The 23,881-nt window shown below is 33.4% G+C and overlaps 2 protein-coding genes and 1 long non-coding RNA gene across 3 annotated transcripts; 1 reads left to right on the forward strand and 2 right to left on the reverse strand.

The window, feature by feature from the left end:
* Positions 1 to 305: 305 nt before the first annotated feature.
* On the reverse strand, positions 306 to 12,214 carry LOC114750476 (protein SWEETIE). Its single transcript, XM_028939073.1, has 14 exons — positions 11,851 to 12,214; positions 11,013 to 11,220; positions 9,139 to 9,245; positions 7,762 to 7,998; positions 7,573 to 7,662; positions 7,411 to 7,498; positions 6,518 to 6,582; positions 5,800 to 5,904; positions 4,142 to 4,231; positions 3,952 to 4,032; positions 3,746 to 3,814; positions 1,733 to 1,858; positions 924 to 986; positions 306 to 378 (listed from the first exon to the last, which is right to left on the reverse strand). Exons 1-14 carry the CDS (start codon positions 12,025 to 12,027, stop codon positions 370 to 372), a joined length of 1,515 nt encoding a protein of 504 aa, XP_028794906.1. The 5' UTR covers positions 12,028 to 12,214; the 3' UTR covers positions 306 to 369.
* Positions 12,215 to 18,668: 6,454 nt separating this feature from the next.
* On the reverse strand, positions 18,669 to 19,944 carry LOC114750484 (probable carboxylesterase 17). Its single transcript, XM_028939084.1, has one exon. The coding sequence runs from the start codon at positions 19,896 to 19,898 to the stop codon at positions 18,897 to 18,899; it is 1,002 nt and encodes a 333-aa protein (XP_028794917.1). The 5' UTR covers positions 19,899 to 19,944; the 3' UTR covers positions 18,669 to 18,896.
* Positions 19,945 to 20,002: 58 nt separating this feature from the next.
* Positions 20,003 to 20,534, forward strand: LOC114750449 (uncharacterized). The gene is made up of 3 exons (XR_003740669.1): positions 20,003 to 20,082; positions 20,182 to 20,258; positions 20,385 to 20,534. It is a non-coding gene; the product is annotated as an uncharacterized LOC114750449 (long non-coding RNA).
* The last annotated feature ends 3,347 nt before the right edge of the window (positions 20,535 to 23,881 follow it).

Consider the following 23,881-nt stretch of genomic DNA (forward strand, 5'->3'; position numbering starts at 1 on the left):
GTTAGACCCTTAACAGTCAACCTAAAACATTGACGAATCTCATATGGACATGGACAATAGTGTTGAGGAAGAGGCCTTTTCCTCATTATACATGCCAGTAAGGTTCCATTGATAAATTTATTCATCATAATAGAACTTTTATTTGATTTTGAAGTAGATATTTTAAAAAGCTCTAAACCCGATAAGTCCTCTTTCCATTCAAAATAAATTATTGTTCGACAACAAATAGTACAGATACCATATACCTCCTTCGTTAAAGAAGACAATAAAGATGATAAAAGCAACCACCCAGCTTCTTTTTCAACCATGGCTGCCACAGGATTTCGACTGTGTTCAGTCAACATTCTCTTTGAAACACCAAGCACTGATCTAGGCAACCTGCTTAAAACAAGGGGATGCTTATTAATACAGCATAACAAGGACAATCATTCTGTCACTAACTAGTATGCTGACCATAGTGAAAGTCAGACTGCAAAAAAGTAGGAATGGCACCACAATGCTAAAAATCCACAGAGCAATTGGTTCAGTCAACAAAGTTTAGACAAAAGAGATCTCAAGTAACCTAAGTTGAAACATCCATTACGTCCTTCCACGAAGAGAACATTGTGTGGCAGTACTAATAAATATATAAAGCATGCAAAAATGCTAGAAACTATGCTATTAAATAGAAAACACCACCGCCACAAGGTGATCAAGTCCCTAGATCTGTTATGAGAGTGCTGCTTTTTAAGCTGTTCAGCATCTTGAAATCTGAATGAATGATACTAATAGGAAAAAGGATACAAGCAGAAGGACAGATCATTTTGAAATCACTTCGAAATCTCAGCTTATCTAGCTTCAAATAAAACAGAAAAGACAGTACAGGAGAGCAGAACAAGTTACCTAGCAGGGTAACCTAGAGGTAATTTTGGTGAAATAGTTACCAAAGCTGCCAAGACAGAAGCCTGCCCATGCAAAGAATCCAGCTCAAACTGCAAACTGCCTCCCTGCAGACAATGTATCAAAACTAATTGATATGGTCAAGCTGCATGCCATGCTGAAGGTCTCTCTCTCTCTCTATCTGACTTCCAATAAAGTCAAAATTCAACTAAAGTATTTGCAGATAAATACAGATTGCTGATTAGATGGACTACAGTGATTAGCTGACAAGTTTATGAGCATGTAGCAACAGCTTGTATTTGCCTCAACAGCTATGGCATTCAAAAACTAAGACAACATTTGGCATATTTTATATCATTCGGCACAAATGGCCAACTACCAGCTGACAGGATAACTGTTGATAACATCCACTTAATAACCTTTTTATGGGAAAAGAAAGTTTTATTGAAGAGGAAGGTGTGAAATGTAAAACAGAGGACAAAACATCCTTCTCAAACAAAAGGACCACCTGATAAGCTAATACATTATGAAAGTAATCACACTATTAATCAAAATCGTTCACACATTATCACATGCATTCAACTCCTTATTAAGACTAATAGGGATACAACTAAACTCCTACACAGAGTTAACAGCCTAAAAGATTGCTAATTTTTATTTTTTTTTTGGGTAACAGAATGCTAATTCTAATTAACAACATAATAAACTACATGATCAAATCAAATGAATGCAAAATAAAATATATTATTAAAATAATTTACTTTTACCTTTTCAAAAGATAAAGAGTTCTAATTTAAACTACGTAATGAAATCACGTGCATGCAAAATAAAATATATTATAAATTACTTTTACCTTTTCAAAAGATAAACTTTCCCTTGAAGCAGTGAGAGTGGTAACCCCGTATGAAGTTAGCCCACCAACACAAGTTGGATCAACTTCAGCCAATGCACGTAGTGTCAAAGCAGCCTCTACCCGAACCTAACCATATATTTCAAACATATATTACAACAAATCACGGAACAAAAGCTTAAACACAAGAATACTGCAATGACACCACCTTGAGGGAAATTAAAGGTAAATAGAAGTGTAACAATTTCAACTATAACTTTCTTGATAGAAGAAAACTTATTGAAATCAGAAGGACACAGAGAAATAGCCAGGATTCCTACAGAAACTGATTACTCATGAACATAGAAAAGCCTTAGTGCCAAAACCCCATGGAGTTGAAGTTATCCATCAAGTAACAGGTCATGCCAAAAGCTTCCACCAAAAAAATCCATTAGACTAATAACATCAACAAAGCGGAGGCCCATCACTACCATGTGCTTATATTTGATATAAAAGAAAAGGAGGCAATGAGTATCAAAACTCTTGCCTTCTTGATCACAATGTGTCTAATACCATGTAAACGAGATAGTCATCATTAAAGCTTCAGCTGTACTAATGGGCCAAAAACTATATATCTCAGGAGGCCATCCTAGTGTGCTTGTGTATTTCCCATGATTTTCACCTTTACTCCCTCAACTTGTGGACAACTTACGGACTTTTAGGTCCCTCCCACAATATCAAATGATTATTAAAAGCCACTAATTACTCTATAATAGGGGAAACCAACCCTCAAAACGGCATACAAAATATGTCAAATTTCAAACACCTCAAAATTGGTAACAGGTCCACTAGCAACTGTAGGGTATGCAGTCATACAAGTGTGACAACTAACAAGTGTCCACTTTTCGTTAGGAGAATAAAAAAATAATTGTCAGACAAAATTTTTTGTGTGAAAAAAGTTTCAACAGAAATAAAAGCCTGAAATTATGAAAGCAAAAACTTCATTCTAAAAGCAAAAAAACAAAAAAACAAAAAAACAAAAAACAAAAAACGAAAGTGTGCCATTGGTCATCTAACTTTATCCAAGGTTTCAGTTTGGTCCCTTAATTTTAAAAAGTATCTTTTTAGTCCTCTAAACCTAACATCGTTAGTCTCAAAAGATGATTTTTTTTTGTACCAATCATTGTTATTTAGAAAAATAAACTTAACATGTAAATATTTGAAAAATGTTTTGTCAACATTTACAATTTTAATGTCAATATTTTTTGTTAATGAAACTAATAGTATGAGGGTTACCAGACTGAAAAGACACTTTACAGAATTAAGGGACTAAAAAGAAACCTTGTATGAGGTTAGAGGACTAAAGATGCACTATTGCCAACAAAAATAACATAACATTTTTAAAAATGAAAACATAAGTTTGAAGACCACTGAACCACAAAAATGATTTCAAAATTTCGGGATTCTTTACAATAAATCAGACATTGGACTCAATCAAAATTTTTGATCTCACACAAACATGGAACAGCACTCCCTGCAAGGAATCCATTCCCCGCCAAATCAGTGTAAACATACATTTTCCTTGAAGTATTTGATGAACTTATGGCCTGCTTCTCTATCACAGCCCCCCTCCCTCCCCACAACAAGTAACATGAAAGATTATGTTTAAAAACATAACAAATACATAATACACAACAAACAAGCATAGGAATATTTAAAAACTTATTATTTATTACTCTCTCCAGTCCTAAATATAAGAGCTATTTATGAGACTTTGGTCTTAAATAAAATATATCAGTCCACTTTATCACTCAAATTCATAATTTTTTCCCTAAATTATCAATATTAATTGCAAATATTAAAGGAATTTTCATCAAAGGAAAGTTCCAACACAAATGATTAAATAGGGTATTTTAGGGAAGCAACGCGTATTTTTTAACAAACTTAAATAATTTTCTTAATGTCTGCAAATTAGTTATTTGGCTTTTATATTAGGGAATAGAGCTAGTACTATATAGAAGAAATAAAAAGGCTCACTAGCTTTGACGAATCAGACACTGCTGCAACTACAGTGTTGTCAAGAACTTCCTTAAATTCCAGTGGGACCTGCAAATTAACAAGAATTAAGTTACAGTCCACCTCACACAAAACTAGAAATATCCATCGCATATGCCCCTGCTTTATAGTAATAGGAACATCCCATTTAAAATACTTTTCCCATACAAACATATAGTTATGTATACCTCTCCCAGTGTTTTTAGAGTATATGACAGAGTACGTAATGCGGCCACCTTCACAGAAGCACCTGCCTCTAGGGATTGAAGCTGCGAGTTGCCAGAAAGCGAAGTAGAAAATTTTATACACATATCTTTAAGAAGGCATCAAAACTGAAATACGGTGACTAATGATTTAAATTAAGTAACTTCAGCACACCTTCATCCCTAGAAAAACCAAAAAGTTCCGTTGAGTAGGTTCTGTCATTTGATCTGTTAAACCAACACGAAGGATATAAAGAACACAAGCCTGCAGTTGCAACAAGTGATGCATGATCAGAACTAAAACCTGCCAAAGCCTCAGATAAAAGTGACAGATATGACAGGTTTTGACCAGACCCTTCCTGTTAAACTCTATCTGGAATTTTAACAAGAGGGCATCGCTCCTGACGAGATATACGTGACAGATTTTGTATAAGCATATGATGCCCAAGTGAGTCTATTCATGTTTGTCTAGCACTCATGATACGAACATTACACTGAAAGTTAAGGTTTAGAATCGAGTCCAATTTAGTGCATGACGAATGGAAAACCAAACACACTCATAATCTCACAAGTAAAGGAACCAACCATTCCACATGCCAAAACAAACTAGCACTAAAGCTATGCCTACAGTTAACAGATCAACTTCAGGAAGTAAAAAATAATCTATCCATCTGCAGGAAAGAAAACGTTAAGTACTTGGCTGGGTAAAGTGGAATTTTTAAGAAAAAATAATAATAGGCAAAATGGCTCCAGATTCATTGACAGTGAAGGGTTAAAACAAACCTAAATAATAAAACATGGTACGTATACATGTATATATGCTGAATTTTCCTGAGGAGGCGAAAGGATCATTCTCTCCAATAAAACAATAAATGAAAAGATGCAGAAGTTAAATAAAAAGAACAGTAAAAATATCAACAAAGCAGGATGTAACGTCTTTTTTTTTCCCCTGGCCTCTATCGTTTATTTTTAATATATTTTCATGGAAAATAAATATTTGTCCAAGAAAAGTTGGCTCTGATACCACTTGATGATGAAAGGGAAATGAAATAGGAAATATAGGAGAATATGGAGAGAATGAAGAATTAACAACTGTATGAACCATCATGAATCTGTTTCACCCCTCAATGCAGCTATATAAGAATTATTTAACCACTAACTAACTCCCCTGACAGCAAGTCATCAAGAAGCCTGTTATTTACAATCTAGCACTTTTTTTTGGGCTACCTGCAATCTAACAGACTTAACTAATTCAGTCACCAACTATTTCTACCCGACATAATCTAGCATGCACTGGATGCCATTGGAAAAAAGGTAACATCGAAAATATTATTGAGAATCATCCATCACATGAATAGAGTATCCCATCCATAAAACACCACAGGCCACCTATAACAAGGGTAAGCCATCAATTCAGGCCCTCAACGAAACACCAAGAGCTGATGTCTGAATAAATGGCTAATATCTTGTACCCTGCCTATTTTTTCTCCCCTCTCCTCTAATAAAGCAATCTTCTTACATCTATGTAGACACAAAGGTAAAGCAAATCCAATCAAGCCCTCAATGAAAGGCCTATAATTAATCTGCTCTGGATAAACCAGAAAAGCATGAACTTTACTCTATCTCAGTGTTTCAGTACACTTCTTTATTACTAAAATCATCCCCCTTTATCGACTTGTAAAATAGGGTAAAACACTGCCAATCCAGGACTAAATTTTCACTTTACTTGCATATGCTAAAGAAAGCCAAAGAGCAAAGTATAACTTGCAGTGGAGATTTGACTAGGGGTTTTAAGAAAAAGAGGGGGAAATATATTGAGATTCGAGCAACTACCAGTGCATTAGCATCAACTGAGGCATCAGCATCAAGCATTTCCATAACTTGTGATGCAAAGTTTTGAAGCTCACTATCTGGATATAGGTATTTTATACGTAGGGCCTGCAAAAGAGAATTAACTAAGAATGAAAATCAAAAGCAAAGCAAACACATCTATCACAGATTCCTCGGCTTAAAAACTGATCTGAGTATCGCAAAGTCAAAAGAGTGATGGAAAAATCACAAATACGCAAGCACACATGTTCAATCTCCACCCCAAAGGTACAGATAAAAAGGGGAAAAACATTTTCCTAAACAAAAAATGAATACAATACCAATAACAATAAGTCATGGTGTTTTCACCGGAAAGGGGGGGAAAAGTTAAGTTGTGGTGCAAAGATAAATATAAAACAGCAGCTTGCATACACTATAGGACCCTCTAGTTTTTTGAGTCCATACTGTCCTTCAATGTATAAAAATGCACGCAATTAAATCTTTCAATCTTAGTTCTGTTCAAGTGAAGACCAAGATGATGTTTTGGTTCAAGTAGTATCTCCCTTGGCCTTAGTCAAAATTTCACTCTGTTCCCTCCCTCACAGAGATATCTTTCTTTTAGTATAAGTAAAGCAGCAAACAACTAATATTCATCTGCAACAGATAGCCCCATCAACAAGAGGAGGGAGTTCAAAAGAAAGGAGAGAACAAGAGAAGATTCAATAGAAGTCTCAAAATTCACCTGTAAAAAGAATACCCAAGATAGTGTGAGTCCAACCCGAACATTTCTGCAATGTACTCCACTTGCTGCAACACAACTAGTGAATGTCAGAACTAACAAAGACTAAAAGAAAATGAGATGGCTGTATTATTATAACGAATCCCAATCAAAAATGGAGGGGAAAAGAAGGTATTTCATCCTGAGAAATGCACATCTTTTATCGCATATGAACATTTGTAATGACATGCATAACCATCAACAGAAGCAGATTAAACGAATAAGAAAACAACCATAAAAATTCATTAGCCCTCACATCACGAGAAGCAAAAGCTTGAGTTTATCATGGATACAAGGTGCCATATGCATGGCATAGTCCCATCTTGTACTCCCTAGACGTAAAGATAGAAATCCCAGCGGTCATGCCATAGTAAAACACTTGCAACCAGAACGTTCCGTGTGATCACCAGTGCTTCAGTAGAAAGACCCGGCATTAAATTGGTTTCCCTTTATGTGCACTCACAAAAAGCAGCAATACAAGAAGTCGGCACATATTAAAGGCGGAACTGTTGAAGATATTATTAAACCAATCCTGAGGAATCACCAACTAACACAAGCTTTCGGAATAAATTGGTCCATGACATGGTATGAGGGCTTCTAGGACCAAATAGTCAAGAGTTCAATCCTTTCTACCCTCATTCTCTTAATTGAATTATTAATGTCAGCACAAAGTACAGTGGGCCAATACTTCATCAATGCTTCTAGACCAAAGTGCTCTCATATGAAGGGGAAGAAGTGTTAAAGATATTAATAATATTAATAATCTTGAGTCTTTTGGGATCAATTGGTCCTTGACGAGTAACCAGAAAAAAGAAATATTATCAAGCAAAATTGTGGCGACCCAGTCAAGAATATACCTTTTCTGAAAGCTAAAATTAAATGCTTCTGCAGTCCACCTTCTAATTTTTTTGCTGGAGGGGAAGGACCCTTTCCTCTTGGCTGGACCTACTCAGATGCAGACAGAAGTAAAGAAAGTTGTTTGATCAAGGAAAAAACAGAGAGAACTAGTGTGTTCAAACCTGTGCCTCAGGATTCATTCCAAGAGCAAGCAAGGAACCTAAAGCCTCAGAAAACGCATCCCGGACAGATGACACAGGATCCTCAAGGGCCTATTAGAAGCAGCGCCACAAAGATATAAAAATAGAGATTTAGACTCAAAGAGGCCACATTACACTTATGAAAATGAAATTGAGAACAGGAACACCTGCCTTGACACAATAAGAGGCTGAATTGTCAAGCTCAGCCACCCCTAATCCTGGACCTCCAATGTTCGCAAACGCATTCAAACATCTGGCAGCAGCTATTCTCACAGCAAATGACTTATCTCCCATTGCAGATCGCACAATGATACGGTATGCCTCTGCATATGCTGATGAAGCAGCATTACCACCAGAGCCTTCCAAAGCATTCTGAAGCATATGTAAAGCTTCAAGTCTCACAAACTCCTGAAATTTAAGGGACAAAGGAGATTCATACAAGTGGAAGGATGGCCAAAACTATGATAGAGGTGTTTACATCAGAGCACAAATTTTAAATCAAGCCTAATATAACAATTTGAACAGCATCTCCACACCCAAAGCCAATTTGAGCTTCAAATAATTGTGTTCCCCAATAAAAGAAAGCGGCAAAAAGCTATTACGTTGGTTTGTTTACCTCCTTTTCATATAAAATAAAGCCACATTAATTAACCACATATGCATAAATCAGTACATAGAAACTGTAAAAGCAGAAATACCAATCTAGAATTGAAAATAAATTATTAAAAGAGAGAGACTAAAATCTTCTCAAGTCTAGAAACTAAAGAAAATATGTTCCAAAGGCCACAGCATGAAGTTACACAACTTTTTTTTTCCAAATACTAGTAGGGTTTGAATTGTTGACCACTATACATACCCCACCTTTATCGCCTATGCCAGCCTCAAGTAGTCACAGTTGTATATTTTAATAAAGGTATGTTTTACCACTGCTGGAGGAAAAAACCTATATGTCCCACCTAAAAAGATACAACCTACTAGAAATGTTCCAAATCTCAAGGCAGTATAGATGACTAACTATCAAAATGCCGCATGAAGCAAACATCAAGTGAATGAGCCCTATAAATCTTCAGTCTTAAGTCATGATCAATAGCCAGCTAAAGCGTAACTCAATAGAAACCTTATGGAAAAAAGAAGATAGATGGGATTAAGAACTTGAGCTCAAATGTTAGAAATATGGACAGAATCAAGCACCTAAACAAGGAAAAATATATCATCAGTCTTAGACCATTTGAAACCCTCCCCACTGAAAAGCATATTTTTTTACTGAGGTTTTCGTCTACAGGTATCATGATGATGGAAGGGAATTAAAGATTGAAGTTATGACCATTTGAAGTTATATGGAGAAGGAAAATGGATTCAAAGAAACTGAAGAATACTTATTTAACTGTAGAATCAATTTTCTTGGACAGAAGAAAACAAATATTCATAAATCAAGAACAAGATTGAAAAGGGGCCATTTTTTCTCTTCCTTATGTTTATATGCCCTTTCATTTTCTGCAGTATAAGATTTCAAGTTGAACAGCAGAGATGCCAGCTAAAAGGAAATACCTCATTAAATTTTAAAAGTTTGGATGCTATGATTGTAGTTTCTAGTAAACCTGAAGTTATCCGTCTGCCAAAATGCTTATACAATTCTCCCAAGCATTGTGCAGCACCTACAGAATCATATTCAGAAAAATTGTAAGGAACAGACACAGACATAATTTAAATGCAAACGACAACAAGAGGATTAATAAACTATAGAAAGGTATGTAGCATGAGATGTACGTAAGAGAATCATAGCAAGTAATGTTAAAAGTGGAAAATTTGAGGTTTTGACCAATTCCATGGATTACTTTTAGGAAATGATAGCTTAAATATGGCATATTAAATAAGCCTAACTTGTTTGTACTCTCAGTTTATCTCTCTTCTTGTTGATAGAGACCAGAAGTCTAACCAAGCTCTAATTTCAAAAAGTGTAACATCTAACTTCGTTTAATATTTTTCTTCAAATTTTTAGTCATAAGTGAATTAGGAACTTTCTCCTAGTCGTAAAATGTGGAATAATTAGTACTTTTCTTTCTGCTAGTGTTTCATATTTGCCTCACTCTGCAGGCAACTTTGAAAAATTAAGTAAATCTTTAAAAACAAAAAAACAACTAAAAACAAAATAAGGCAAGTTTCGGCTTGGTTTAAAGCTCTAGATATCCTTTCTAATATATCAATAGATATTAATAAATTAATTGATTAGCATCACCCTAATTTCCTTAAGTAAATTGATTAGTATCACCCTAATTTCCTTATGTAAATGCAGACTGACAGTGAACGGAAACATACATCTATGAGTCAAACTGGAAAGAAAAAATAATACTAAACAAGCACTACATAAAACGAAAAAAGTAAGAAATGTAGAATCCTAGAGTCAAAGCGAAAGCCTCTAGAAATCCAACCTGAGTAAATCAGCAGGCACCTATTACGGTTTTCCTCTAGTTTTGACCTTCTTTTTTTTCCCCTTAAAATGTAAAGCACCATCTGAACTTAACCATTTAAACTAATGAATCCTGAACCTCAAGAATTAAGTTAAATGTGTGAAAATTGTCATTCACGCTAGACAATCACCGTAAACGGATGCCAAGATTGGAAGTTAAAAAGACAACTGCCAGCTTTCTCATCAGAATTAAACAAATATCCGTATGAATAGATAATTACCGGAAAATATCCAAAAGTCATATTTAAATTTTAGACCATAAAACTTTATTTGGAAATGAAAGTATTCCTAGTAAATGAATGATAATACAGAGTTGAAAGCATACAGAAGCACCACATACATGTCAAAAACTCTACAGCACCCTTCTTGCCCCAATTAGAAAGATTAGCTAGCTCTTGTATGATCACAACAAAAACTGACAAGAACACCTAGCCAACTCAATGAAAAGTAAGCTTGACATTATGCATGGGCACCCCCACTTACTCAGTAGAGAAATTGAGGGTCCTTTTGGTATAAAGGAAGGAATTTCCCAACAATATGTATCATATCTTATAATCATTAGTCATCAGCTTCTACCCCTTTAGCATGAAGATCAGTTTTCGCCTTCAAAGTCATTTTTCCACTGAATTTTTCGTTTTATTCCAATATATGTGCCAAACAAAACCCTAAGGGGGCAAAATAGAACAAATGGGTGATAATCACGTAACTTAGAATATGAACAACTTGTACAATTCATAGAAATATGATGCAGCTGCAAGCTTTATCGTATAATCGCCATAATAATGTTCCTTTGCAATCAGAAATGCAGTGAGACATTATGGAGGAGAATCACATTGGGGGGGCAAACTTGTTAGCTTTTATATAGTCATTTATATATGTCAAATGAGTCAATCATGAATAATTCAGCACTTCAGTAGCTATCTAAAAGCTCTGGAATTCTTTGGCTTTGACAAACCAGCAACTCTCTGAGGTTCACTTCTTTTCCCATCAGAAAGAAACCCCTGAAGACTACTTGCTCTAGAGTAAATTGATATCCCATCTCCCTTTGATATAATCTTTGCCATTGCTACTGATGCCAAATGACGCACTGGCCGACGTGCACCTATAACAAGAAGGGAATATAGCGCATCCTCGCATCTCCTTTGCCACAACAAAATGGAGTCCTGAAAATAAGTTGTTTCAGCATCAGAAGTCAACAAGACCACTAGACTGTCGACTTTGGATTTTAAATATATAAGAATAAGAGGTTAGATATGAAATTCTAGTAAGATCGTGAATACTCAGAATTCTAGTAACTGCAAAATCAAACGATCAAGAATGAACCGCCCTCTCCCGGGGCTAATATAAGTACTTCACGAATGCGCATATTCTCATCAACTAAGGAGAGCTTTATCAACGTTACATAGTTAGTCCTTCAGATTTTTTCCGTTCTATACCATAAAAAACAATCAGGCAAGGTGCAAACTGTCTATCCGATATGACGCGGCTAAAGGTAAGACTTCCTCACAGGTAACATAAAAAGCAAATGGTAGAAAAGGAAAAGAAAAATGTATCAAGGTAAGTCGCCTGATTAATGGATAGTCAAAAAAATTCGAAATATATCTTCCAAGACCAGCACATTACTGCTTTGAAAGTAATAGTAAGAACTGAGCAAAATCACAATACAGTAACTGATTTTAAGGACTCAAAGTGATCCTAGTTTGAGACAGAGGAAGCAGAGTAACGGAATATATAGTATGAGAGATCTGAGAAAGTGTCCCGGGCAGTGGTAAGTGAGGAGATAGCCGAATCACCTTGGTGCCTTCGTCAATGGCGGAGATGAGATCGGATAGCAGATCGAAGCAAAGGAGCGGGTCTGGAGATTGCTGAGCTGCAGAGGCCACAATGGATTCCAGTTGAGCTGCCAGAACGCCGAAGCGCGAGAGTGGCACGTTGTCTCTAATTAAATTCTTCGCCATTGAAGAAGCCATGGCTGGGAATAACCCAGCAGAACAAGAAGAAGAAGAAGAATTAACGAGGATGACAGTGATCAAGTTAACTTCGTTGCAGAGAAGACATGGCCCGAAAACGGGAACTGAATATTGTAAACACTATTGCGATTCGCAGCAAAGAGGCTATTTATATTTCAATACTCCCCTCACAAAAAATTCGAACTTTTGCTAGAAGATGGGGTGAAACCGTGAAAACGGTAAGTAGAAACTGGAAACTGGAAACAAGCGCGTTTCGATGCTGTGCTGATTTTCATTTCATCCTTGTTTAACAAATTACCGGAGTTGTCCTGAACAGGTTTTCGACCAAGGCGGAACCCAGACTTACTGGGTGATTCAATGCTAATTTTTAATTATTTTTAAATTTTAATGGGTGATTATTTAAAATGTTTAATTTTTAAAATAATACCAATATCTATATTTTCTGAAATAAACAAAAGTGCACTTTGGTCCTGTAAATTTATATAAGTTTCTTTTTAGTCTTTTAATTTAATAAAATAGGTTTTTACTTCTCTAAATTAGTCTCAAATAATGTTTTCATGGTAATCATTGTTATTTTAAAATATTAAAGGCAATATGTTAATATTTTGTGAATGTTGGCAAAAAAAATATTTTGTGAATATTCCGTAAGCATTTAAAATTTTGATTTTCATATTTTTTGTTAATAAAACAAATAATATTAAGATTAAAAAATGGGTTAAGGCGCGCCCAATACCCCGAACTATTTACCCATGTGCGTCCAGTGGCCTAAAGTAATTTTGGATGCATCCAGTGTCCTAAACTAATTAAAATGGTGCGTCCATATCCCAAGCTAACAGAAATGTTATATTCAACTGTTATTTTCCTGACTCAGCTTAAAGTTGACCCCAGATATTCTACATGGTAGACACATAGGCACCCGATATGTATTATTCTTACTCAAAAGTCAATGAGGAAGGAAATAAATTCAATTTTGAGTAAGAATAATACATATCAAATGTTCATATGTCTACCATTTAGAATATTTAGGGTCAACTTTAAGCTGAGTCAAGAAAGTAACAGTTAAACATAACATTTCTGTTAGCTTGGGATATAGACGCACCATTTTAATTAGTTTAGGACACTGGATGCACCCAAAATTACTTTAGGCCACTGGATGCACCTGGATAAATAGTTCAGGATGCTGGGCGCACATTAGCCCTTAAAAAATTAAAGAGATAATTTATAAAATTAAAAAATTAAATTGAAATTTGTACAAAGTTAAAAATTAAAAATATATTTTCTTTACCTTAAAATATGATAATATTTAGAAAATTATAAAAATTAAATTAAATGATGGACTTTCCGGTTTTAACATAGACAAGTAAAACAGGCACTTCAGATTCAGGGTTCAGACTAGTGATTTTAATTTTGTGAGGCTCATTAACTTTGTTAAATAATTAATGTCATACAATTTTCAGCATTTGCTTATTTAGTTTGAGCTTGAAATCTCTTTTTTTTTTTTTGAGCAAGTTTGAGCTTGGAATCTTTGAAGTGCCTTTCTTTAATGCTATCCAATGGCAAATCAATTTTAGTACTGATCATAATGATGAACATCATGATATTTATCACTACAGTAAAATCTAAACTATTTAGATAAAGTTTTAATGATCTAAATTTAAAATTTTTAACTAGTGATTTTTAAATAAAAAATTTATTTAAAAAAAAACCTTACAGTTAAGATATTACATTTATTTTAAACTATATATACATGTTGAAGGGAAATATTTTTAAAAAAACAAAAATGTTAAATATTAAATCTCGACCATCTATTTTAAGTTTGAGTGATTGAGATTTTATAGGTATCAATGCTCATCATTGCGATGAGCATTGAAACTAGTTCCATCCAATACCTTTTAAAATGCCACAACTTTCAAGATGTTTTTCTTGTTTCATTTGATAGTTAAATTCTCCACGAAATGAAGCTTTTGAATTTTCTACAATTTTTCAAAGAAAAATACTCTAGAATTGTGTAGTTTTTTTTATTTAAAAAAGTCTTAAAAAATTGAAAACTATACCATTTTATTACTGTAAAACATCAAAATATCACCTTTTTTTTTATGTAAACTCTAATAATCAAAAGAAACAAGAAAAAAATTCTAAAAAGTTGGTACTCCTCTAATCCTTAATATAAGACTTATTTAACTAATTTGATTAAATTAAGAAATTTAGGTAAGTTAGTTAATTATAAGAAATATGACATATTTTTCCTGAAATACCATAATCATCTTTCTTAATGTCCCCTCCTCTCCCTCATCTACTTAATTATAGTTGAGGGAGTATCCATAGGAGTAATTTAGAAAAAACTGATAAATATGATAAATAGGTCTTATATTTAAGATCAAAATCAACTCAAAAATTAGGTTTTATATTAAAGACCGAGAAGTACATTACAAAAGGAAATATTAAAGAGAGGCACATCAAAGGCCCATGCCCATTTATTTTTGAATAGGACCACTCAGCAGGACATAAATTCTAGGGAAAATTTCAATTGAGGACTGCAGATGGGAATTAATTTCAAATAGTCCCCAAAAAATTATGAAATATCACTACAGGACCAAAGGATCAAATTGAAATTAAAATTAGGAGCAAAATTACAATAATACCCCTCATTTTTATTTTTTTAAAAAAATAAATATTAATGGTCGCAGGAGTTCCAGCCACCAACGCTCAGGTGGCCGCCACCGGAGGGAGGTTGAAGCTCTAGTGGCCGGAAGATTTTTTTTTTTTTAAATAAGGTGGCCAAGGAAAAATTTGAACCCATGACCTCTTAACGCACAAAAAATAATGTGACAACTAAGCCAAGTAAACCATTTAGTCATGTGATACAAATAAAAATATATATAACAAAGCAAACGCAAGTGTCCAAGTATAAGTGAACACGTGAAATTCGACAATTTACAAGTAAAATTCGGCAATTTACAATAAAAATTTGGTAATTTACAAATAACATAATGAAATTCATAACCCCAAATACAAGTATTTAAGTGTAAATGAGCAAGTGAAATTTGAAGATTTATAACAAAAGTTTATGGAGTTACAATCCAAATTCGGCTATTCACAAGAAACACAAAAAAATTCACAATTCAAAATGTAAGTGTTTAAGTGTAAATGAATAAGTGAAATTTAGCGATTTACAATTAATTAAAAGCTCTTAATCTCACTTTTTCAATTTTTAAAATTGAGTTTGTTGAAATTTTTCTTCCCCTCATTTTTCCTCTATTTTGCTCGTACCAAACAAACCCTTAAGTTCCAAATAAAACGTATCAATCTCTTTCACCCATATATTCTCCAGTAAATTCACAAGATGAATGTAGAGGGTGAATTTGAAAAGAGATAGACTTGGGAAAAAAAGGAGACGTAGACTCCACACCTTTATTATGGAATGTCAACTCCATGCACAAATCATATCGTCTTGTGTCACTCTCTTTCCGATTGCAGTATCTATATGCATATCTGATTTCTTTTATAAGAAAGACAATAAGGTTAATGTGCAAAATTATTCATAAAGTATTCTCTCATGTGTATTTGACACCGTAAAATTTTTATGGATATAGGGATACTTCGAAATAGAGCAAAAATGTCATTTTCATCTGGCCATATTGATCACTGAATTCATCTAGAAGCCAGTATGGGGTCCCAACATACTGAAGTTATTTGTTGATTGAAATAGTACTTTTACTTCACTTTAGGAGGTGTTTGGATTTTTTCACAAATCGAGACAAATTTCTTTACATATTTATTTGGGGACTGTTTGGATGAAACCAAGCTATAGTTTGGAAAATAGCTTCTAGAAAATAGATTTTGGGGAGAATAGATTCTGTGAAGAATAGATTTTGTGAAAAAGTGATTCTGATAAAGTGAGAGTGTTTAGATAATTGTTATCAGAAACATTTTTTATATGTACAAATTACTAAAAAGGACATAAGTTAATATGATAATTACATAAAAGATAGATTTTATAATATATTTTAATTTGAAGGAATAAAATTGTTAATAATATATAAGATAATGTAATTAATAAATAATTAATATGTGTATATATATTTATAAAATATAAGATTAAATATGTTTAGAGAAAAATGATTTTTTTTCCGCGAACAGAAAAATAATGATTTTCTTTAAAGATTTTAAACATGAAATCCAATAACATTTTTTTCACAACTAGTTTTTGTAACAACATACTACCTCTGATCTTTAATATAATTAATTAATTAATTGTTACTACATGTATATATATTTATAAAATACAAGAGTAAAAATATTTTTGGAGAAGATGAATTATTTTGTTGTGAACAGAAAATTATTAATTTGGGTGTTTTTGGTCAAAATATCCCGTTGTTCCCATCTGACTCCTAATTATCACTCCAATGACTCAGCTTTTACTCTCCAGAAGTAATAATTTTTTACTTCTCACCAAACTATGGTTTCAGCCTTCAAAATTATGGTTTCAGCTGTAACCAAGGTTTTAAAATAATTGAGGCTGTTTGGATGTCATCTTATCCAAATCATGGTTTTGGATGTCATCCAAACAAGCTCTCAGTATACAGTAAAAGTACTTTTAAAACTATGGTTTTTTCTCTCTCTAAATACTCCCTATTAGTAACACTGGCGCGTAATGTTACACTCACAGAAGTTATGTGGTATGCATAAATTTGGCCCCAAAAAAAAATATGCATGAAAGAATACTTTGTGAGTAGATTTGTATCTTAACTTTGAATGATGCTTTTCTGCATATCAAACATCGCATCACTTTGTGAGCTGTGACTGGAAATGATTCAAAGGCCAACAACCTCTGGGGAAATTTTTTTTATCTTTGAAGGAGGTTTCAAAGCATTGAAAGCTATTGTAGTCTGAATCTGTACACTAATTTTCTCTAAGGAATTGGATCTATTGTAACTCCAAAGGGAATTTCTATGGCAGACAAATGGGCCAACCTCACTAAAACGACTGATCTTAGCCCCTCATCACTTCCATGTCATTTTCAGTTTTGGCTCTCCCAAATGTCAGCCATCCCAGAAGGGAAAGAATCAAATCAAAGAATTATCGTGACTTGTGGACGCTAGCAAGCACAAGGGATAGATGAAGAAGATATGCTTGTTTCTAGTAAACTCAACCCTGCTTTTCCCAAAGAAACGTAACCCTCCTAACCGTGCATGCGCACTACTTCCTACCTAATTGGTCCCACACAGCTTCTTTAATTTCTCCCCTTTATTTTTTTCTCGCTCTCAGCTCAGTGCTAAAGTTGGTCAAGGATTGGGCAAAGATGCCATTGCTTCCAAACCAGGACCACTTCATCTACATCTACATCACGTGGATCTAATAATTAACTTGCCATCACTTCTATCTGTCCTCTCAACCACACAAACTAGTATAAGTATACTGATAATTAATTACGTTTATATTCATTAATATATATAAGTGTATATATATTACTCTGTACTACGTGCAGTAATAAGTATGTATATATATAAGTTACTTCTAACATGTTTCACACAGACTAAGAAAAATCTTAAATTTCATTTACTCTCATTTAAAATTCAACAACTTTCTAACTTTATCCCTATTTAATATACATTATACCTCATATAAACAAAGTCAATACAATAATAAATGAAAAGTAAAATTGTCTATCTATACAAAAATTTCTCTCAGTACCCCATAAATAGGACCAAAAAAATGTATTCTCTCCCTACCTTATAAATAGGACTAGAAAAGTTTATTACATGCACGCTTTATTTTTTAATTTACTACTCCTCTACTTCTATTTATAAGTCATTTTCAACATATTTTACACAGAGAAAAAATATTAAACTTCACTAACTCTCATTTAAAATTTAACAACTTTTCAATTTTATCTCTGTTTAATATACATTATACTGTATTAGAACAACGTCAACACAATATTAAATAGAAAATAAAATTGTACATTCATATGAAAATTTTCTCTCTACGTTCTATAAATATGATCCAAAAATTGCTTTTCTCTCTGTTCTATAAATAGGACCAGAAAAGTATTAACTTACAATTTGAAATTTAAAATTTTTCACTTAAAATTTTATTCAGATCAATGTATCTTTCAATGAATAGATTTAGAAAAATTCCACTATTGAATCATTTAATTGTATGTATAGTAGAAGCATGTGATAACTTCATGCAAATCCACACAACAATATGTGACATGCTATAAATTTTGAAATTTTAACACATTCCAAAATTAATGTTAATCTTCATTTGATTCAAATTAATAAGATTTTAATTTCTTTAATATATTAGAAAAACCAATGAAACATATGCTAAAATACAATTATTAACCATGCCAGTAGCCTTGTAACCCAATTGCAAGTAAACTCCTTTACAAATAAGAGGTCGCGGTCCAAACTTATTTTGTAATCTCAGGATATTAGTATCTGCTTCTTTAATTAAAAAAACATATTTTATCAAATACTCCTATATTTAATATGGGCATATCTCATTCACTAGCCACAGGTGTTTCATATTTAATCATTTTCATTATGCTTTTAATAAAAAGTTTATAGCACTTGTAAGGAAGAGATTTGATTGACTAAACTAATATGATACTCTTGTACGGCAGGAAAACATCATTTTTTTGTGAAACTCAGGAACTCTCACCAATAATTAACCAAAGAGTTGGTCTCAGAAAACTTGAAACTCAAATCATAAGTTATACTTAATATTTTGCTTTTGTGCCTAAATTAAAGTTAAAATCACCTATTACACACGACAGTTACCAACTCCTACAACAAACACGCTAAACTCTTGTAACTAAATCTATGTGCACAAATTTTAAAGATTATTCAGAGCTATCTTCACTATTGGCTGATGAAGCTCTTGATATGATTGATCATTTCCTGGGTACGAGACTGTGAAAGATGAGAGTTAGTCAGAATCTGAAACGCATGGCCTACACCTTTGAACATCACAGTCTCCACCTTCTTCCCTGATCTAGCCAAAGCGTCAGAAAACCCCAAGTTTCTGTCTCTCATAATATCCAATTCTGATACACACACCAGAACACCAGAAACCCTCAAGTCTCTCAGCTTGGAGAAGCCATTAACAAGAGGGTTACAATAATGGTGGTCACGGTTTGCCCCGAGAGGAAGTGATAATCGCCAGTAAGTATCTGAAGCTGATAGAGAAAGAAACTGGTTTGAATATTGCTTCTCTGATATGGTTCTTTCTTCTCCTCCAAAGAAAGGCTGGATCAAGATTATACCTCTGAGAGATAAAGAGGTGTTTGATGAAATGCGTGAGGCAACATGGAAGGCTATGTTGGCTCCTGCGCTGTCACCTGCAAGATAAAGGGAAGATAGGTTGGTCTGACTAAGCCACCATTTTTGCCCACTAGAAGTGTTCAGAGATTCTTGTTTCAACCACATGACAGTGTTGAAACCGTCTTCATATGCAGAAGGAAGACGACTTTCTGGGGCTAAATGGTATTCCACTGAGAGAATGACACAGTTTGCTTTGGAAGCAACATTGGTTAAGAACTCATGGTAGCAGCTCCAAGAAGCAGAGCCAACACAGAACCCACCACCGTGGAAGTAAATCAACAAAGGAATAAGCTTGGTGTTAGAGCGTGCTGGGACATATAAACGTGCCCATAAGTTGGTCTCTTTGTTGATGAAGATGTCTCTGGAAGTCACAGAACGACATGGCTGTGATGAGCAGGAGACACAAGGAACAATTGGAGGCCTTTCTACATGACCATCTCTGTGAACTCTAATGAGTCCCTGAATTTCCTCAGTGATGACTCCTTTCTGCTGGTAAGTGTTGTTAACATGTGAGTTTTGTCTGTAGGATATGGCTGCCATTGTTAGGACACTGAAAACTTGAGAAGAACTAAAATATTTAGAATTTTGGAACTCTCTGTGATCCCAATTTGCCAAACTAGTGCTCTGGTTTTTCCGGTTTTATAGAGAGCTCAGCAGATACTGGTAGAGTGTCAAAAGCTTCTTCAAGTTGGAAGATGCTCAGTCATGAAGAATCTTGCATGAGGTTAGAAAATCTCAGTGTACTTTTGACATTTTGAGAGTTGTACATCTTTTCTACGTGCTATAAACCATAGATATACACACTTAGTGTTTTAATCCACAGAAACTGAAGTATGAACCAATAATGGGAATCTGATGGTGATGGGGAATGAGGATAAGCTTTATTCCAATCTGATGGAGGTGAGTGTATCATACTATCATTTCGTGAAGACTTTTCTGGATTGAGCATGCGTGACAACTTAGAACTGTTACTATATGAACTCATTAAAATTGTGATGAGTTTTTTGTGACCCTTCTCTGTGATAGGCTTATCTTCATGAACCCGTACATTGACGTGATGGGCTTCATTGGCGGTGGCTTCATATTATCCTCTCACAACACTCTTTTTCCCCCTTTTGTTCTTTATCTTTTGGCGTATGCTCAATTATGTTCTCCACCTCCTACTAGATAAGGGCTTATGCACATATCATTGGTGATTTATAAATATAGTACGATTTTATGTAGATTTAATCATCAATAAATCTCTACAATAACCTAGTATGTGTTTCGTAATTTGTTGGTTTTGATCAAAACATGATTTTGACTAAAAGCTGATTTCACATATAGTATTATTTTGGTGGCTTTGATCAAAATCAACACAATACCAAACATATGCTTAGTTATTAAAATTTCTCTAACAAGGTCAATTCCAACTATCCATAAAAAAAAAAAAGGAGACTTTTGTTATTAAAGGGAGAATTAATCTGCAAGTTCCCATAATTTGACTTGATTTTTAATTAGGTCCTTATAATTTTGTTTGTTTTTAATTAGGTTCCTATAGTTTTTGTTATCAATCTATTAAGAATTTCATTTGATTTTTAAATCAGATTCTTGTAGTCCCCCCCCCAATTAGCCTCCTGAAATTACAGAGACATTATTAAAATCAAATGAAAAAAATTACACAATATCGATTAAAAGCAAATGAAATTATAAAGATTTGATAAAAAAAGAAAAAAAATTACAAGAATATGATTAAAAATCGGGTGCAATTTTACGGATTAATTTTCTCAAATGTTTAACTATTATAAGACTACCTATTGAATAGACGATGGGATAAGGTATTTAAATACCTTAAAATTATATACAAAGGATCACTTAGTACTTGAAACTTTTTTTTACTTTTAAATACCCTTGAAGTTTATTTTCACAGTAAAAGTACTCAGTTTGTTATCCGTTATTAAATCTGATCGTTAAATTATGTAGTTTGACTGATATCTTTAACAGTCAGATTTAACAACGGATAACGGTTCAGGGTAACAATACTAGGAAATAAAACTTCCAAGGCATATGAGTGTTTTAAAAAAAAATCCAAATACTAAGTACTCCTTCATGTATACTTTCAGAATATTCAAGTACCTTATCCCCATAGACGATTCATAACTTATAAATAGCATAACTTCTTTTGTAAGTTTTCACATGTAGACACATGCAGCATTTGAGCCAAGATCTTCTAGATGTTAGATCTATATCATTTGTGTGAGACTTTTACTCACAGTTAAATTCTCCACTATCTAGCATACGTAGCAGCTGGCGTATACAGCAGATGTCAGAATCTATGGTGTTTAATCTCTTTTAGTGAAGATCACTACACAGAGATTTTGTGGTTGACCTGCGAATAGACCAAATCAAAATTGGAGAAAAGAAAGAACATTCCTAGCTTAATTCCAAGTACATGCATGCAACTTGAACAGTACAACTTTATTCCCTATATATCCCCTAATATCTCTCTTGACAAATAATATATGCTTTCTGATTCTATATGCAAAAAGCTGGTTTTTCAAAATTGTCTCTTTCTTTGGGATATGGAAAATCAACTAACTAGCTTCTGGGTTTGACAAGGAACAGAATTCAAACGCAAATTATAAAGGTGCATGAATTGGATTGGATTTTATTCCCTTTATGTATTTGCATTTTCGAATCTCTCTCCTCTTAATTTCCTTCTTCGATCAGTTTTCTTTGATTTTCTCTACACGTCTCCATTTTCTGTTCTCAACTTTCTGTGCTTCCAAACAGTCGGTGGTTATATAACTAACATTGTGATGAGCCAACCATATATTGTAGTGATGATTCAAAGAGTGTGATTTTGAAAATTGAAGCTCGATTGGATTCTCTCATGGTGGCTTCTTTTTTCTTTTCTTTTCTTTTTTGTTTTTATCTCATAGCACCACGTTCGGTTTCACATTGTAAAATGTAAACTATAAACTATATGCTATAGTACTTTTGGTATATAAAAACTTATCAGATACCATTGGGCAATTAATTAATTTACCAAACCGGTATTTATGAGTAATTTTTGATAACTAATTTCTTTACTAATCATAAATTAGTTATATGTCTCCTATATTTAAGAACATAATGAGTATTTTGTTGCAGTTATATAGTCCTGAGCTCATGCATATTTCCCCCCCTTTAAATGTGTGTTAAATATCATAACTCGAAAGGAATTAAAATTAATTAATGTTGATTATTACGCTAAAATGTTATAGTGAATTTGTCACCAGTATGTATTAAAAAAACAATTTTAGCATTGTAGGAAAATGACAAAAAAAGAAGTTAGAAATTTGTAAATATTAAATAAAAATTTGTTATTATTTACAAATTTAGTGTTGTCAACACCAAATAAAATCATCAAACTTGATTTGGAATTTATTGATTTTCAATTTCGTTTTTTGTCATTCGTCCAAAAAGGTATCATCCCACTAAGAAAAACATATCCCTAGCTAATTGTACTTATATGTGTACTTAATATTATATTATTATTTGACAAAAGTCTAAAACGTTTTGTGACTTATCATGCTTTTCTTTTTTGGCCAAAACACTTGTCGTGTTGTAAGAATATTTTTCCTAATAAGTTAAAAATCACAATGAAATGTAATTTTCTTTTTTTGAAATGCGACAAAGGAATAAAAGCAAGAAAAGAGAATATTGAAAAAAGATAAGCCTCACGTCTAGTACAATTTGTTTGGTATGCAGCTCAGAAGAAGCATCATCTATCATCTATCATCTATCATCTATACAATCAAATATATGAACATTGATGCTTCAATTGGTCACTGTTACGTGTCTGTGTTGTCTTCTACTCCTCCCCGGTCATGACACTGTAACTCATGACATTAGTTTAGCGAGGAAGACCGCAAATAACGCTTAATGAAGTCATTACACAAAACGTTTTAGTTAACAATATATATAAGGAGTTGATTGTTGATAGAGTACAATGACGTTGTGTGATTCATGTAACCGATCTCACCTAGTGAGATAAGGCTTTATTGTTGTTGTCTGGTTAGTCTAGTGAGATGAGGTGCTATGTTCTTTAAACAACTTTCAAAATTTGAAACTTAGAGTTGTAAATGGAGCTGCCAGCTTGAGGCGTCACCTCCTGTATGAACGTCTGCAATACTCTAAAATAGGTTAGTTGGCCGTCAATTATTTATTTATATGATACTCATTTAGTTATAAATATAAAACTAAATATTTAATTTACAGATATTAAAAAAATTATTTGGGTTAATTAGTTGTAAAAAAAATACTCATTTTACTAATATATTTCTTTTAATAAGTCATAATGAAAATTACCACATGTGGAAAATCTGTTTTTAATGAGTATGTGTAATCAAATTAAAAGGAATAGTTTGAGAATAATTTGAGTACTTAGGATTGGAGGAATATCATATGTACTAATACTAATGATCTCAAATTACAAACAAGATCAAATCTATCAACCACACCTGAATTCACTTTTTGTTTATCCGCAATAGTGACTTTAC

This window comes from Neltuma alba, unplaced genomic scaffold (genome assembly GCF_004799145.2).
Source record: "Neltuma alba isolate B1F8T4 unplaced genomic scaffold, ASM479914v2 tig00001095_pilon, whole genome shotgun sequence".
Lineage (NCBI taxonomy): Eukaryota > Viridiplantae > Streptophyta > Magnoliopsida > Fabales > Fabaceae > Neltuma > Neltuma alba.

What these genes read in the sequence shown, in the direction of transcription:
- LOC114750484 (XM_028939084.1), bottom strand. Translation starts at nt 19,898, where the DNA reads ATGGCAGCCATATCCTACAGACAAAACTCACATGTTAACAACACTTAC.
- LOC114750476 (XM_028939073.1), bottom strand. Translation starts at nt 12,027, where the DNA reads ATGGCTTCTTCAATGGCGAAGAATTTAATTAGAGACAACGTGCCACTC. An exon ending in TGAACCTCAGAGAGTTGCTG is followed by an intron (nt 9,246 to 11,012) that starts GTTTGTCAAAGC and finishes ATGATTCTGTAG; the next exon opens with GTGCTGCACAATGCTTGGGA. An exon ending in AACTTTTAAAATTTAATGAG is followed by an intron (nt 7,999 to 9,138) that starts GTATTTCCTTTT and finishes CTTAAATTTCAG; the next exon opens with GAGTTTGTGAGACTTGAAGC.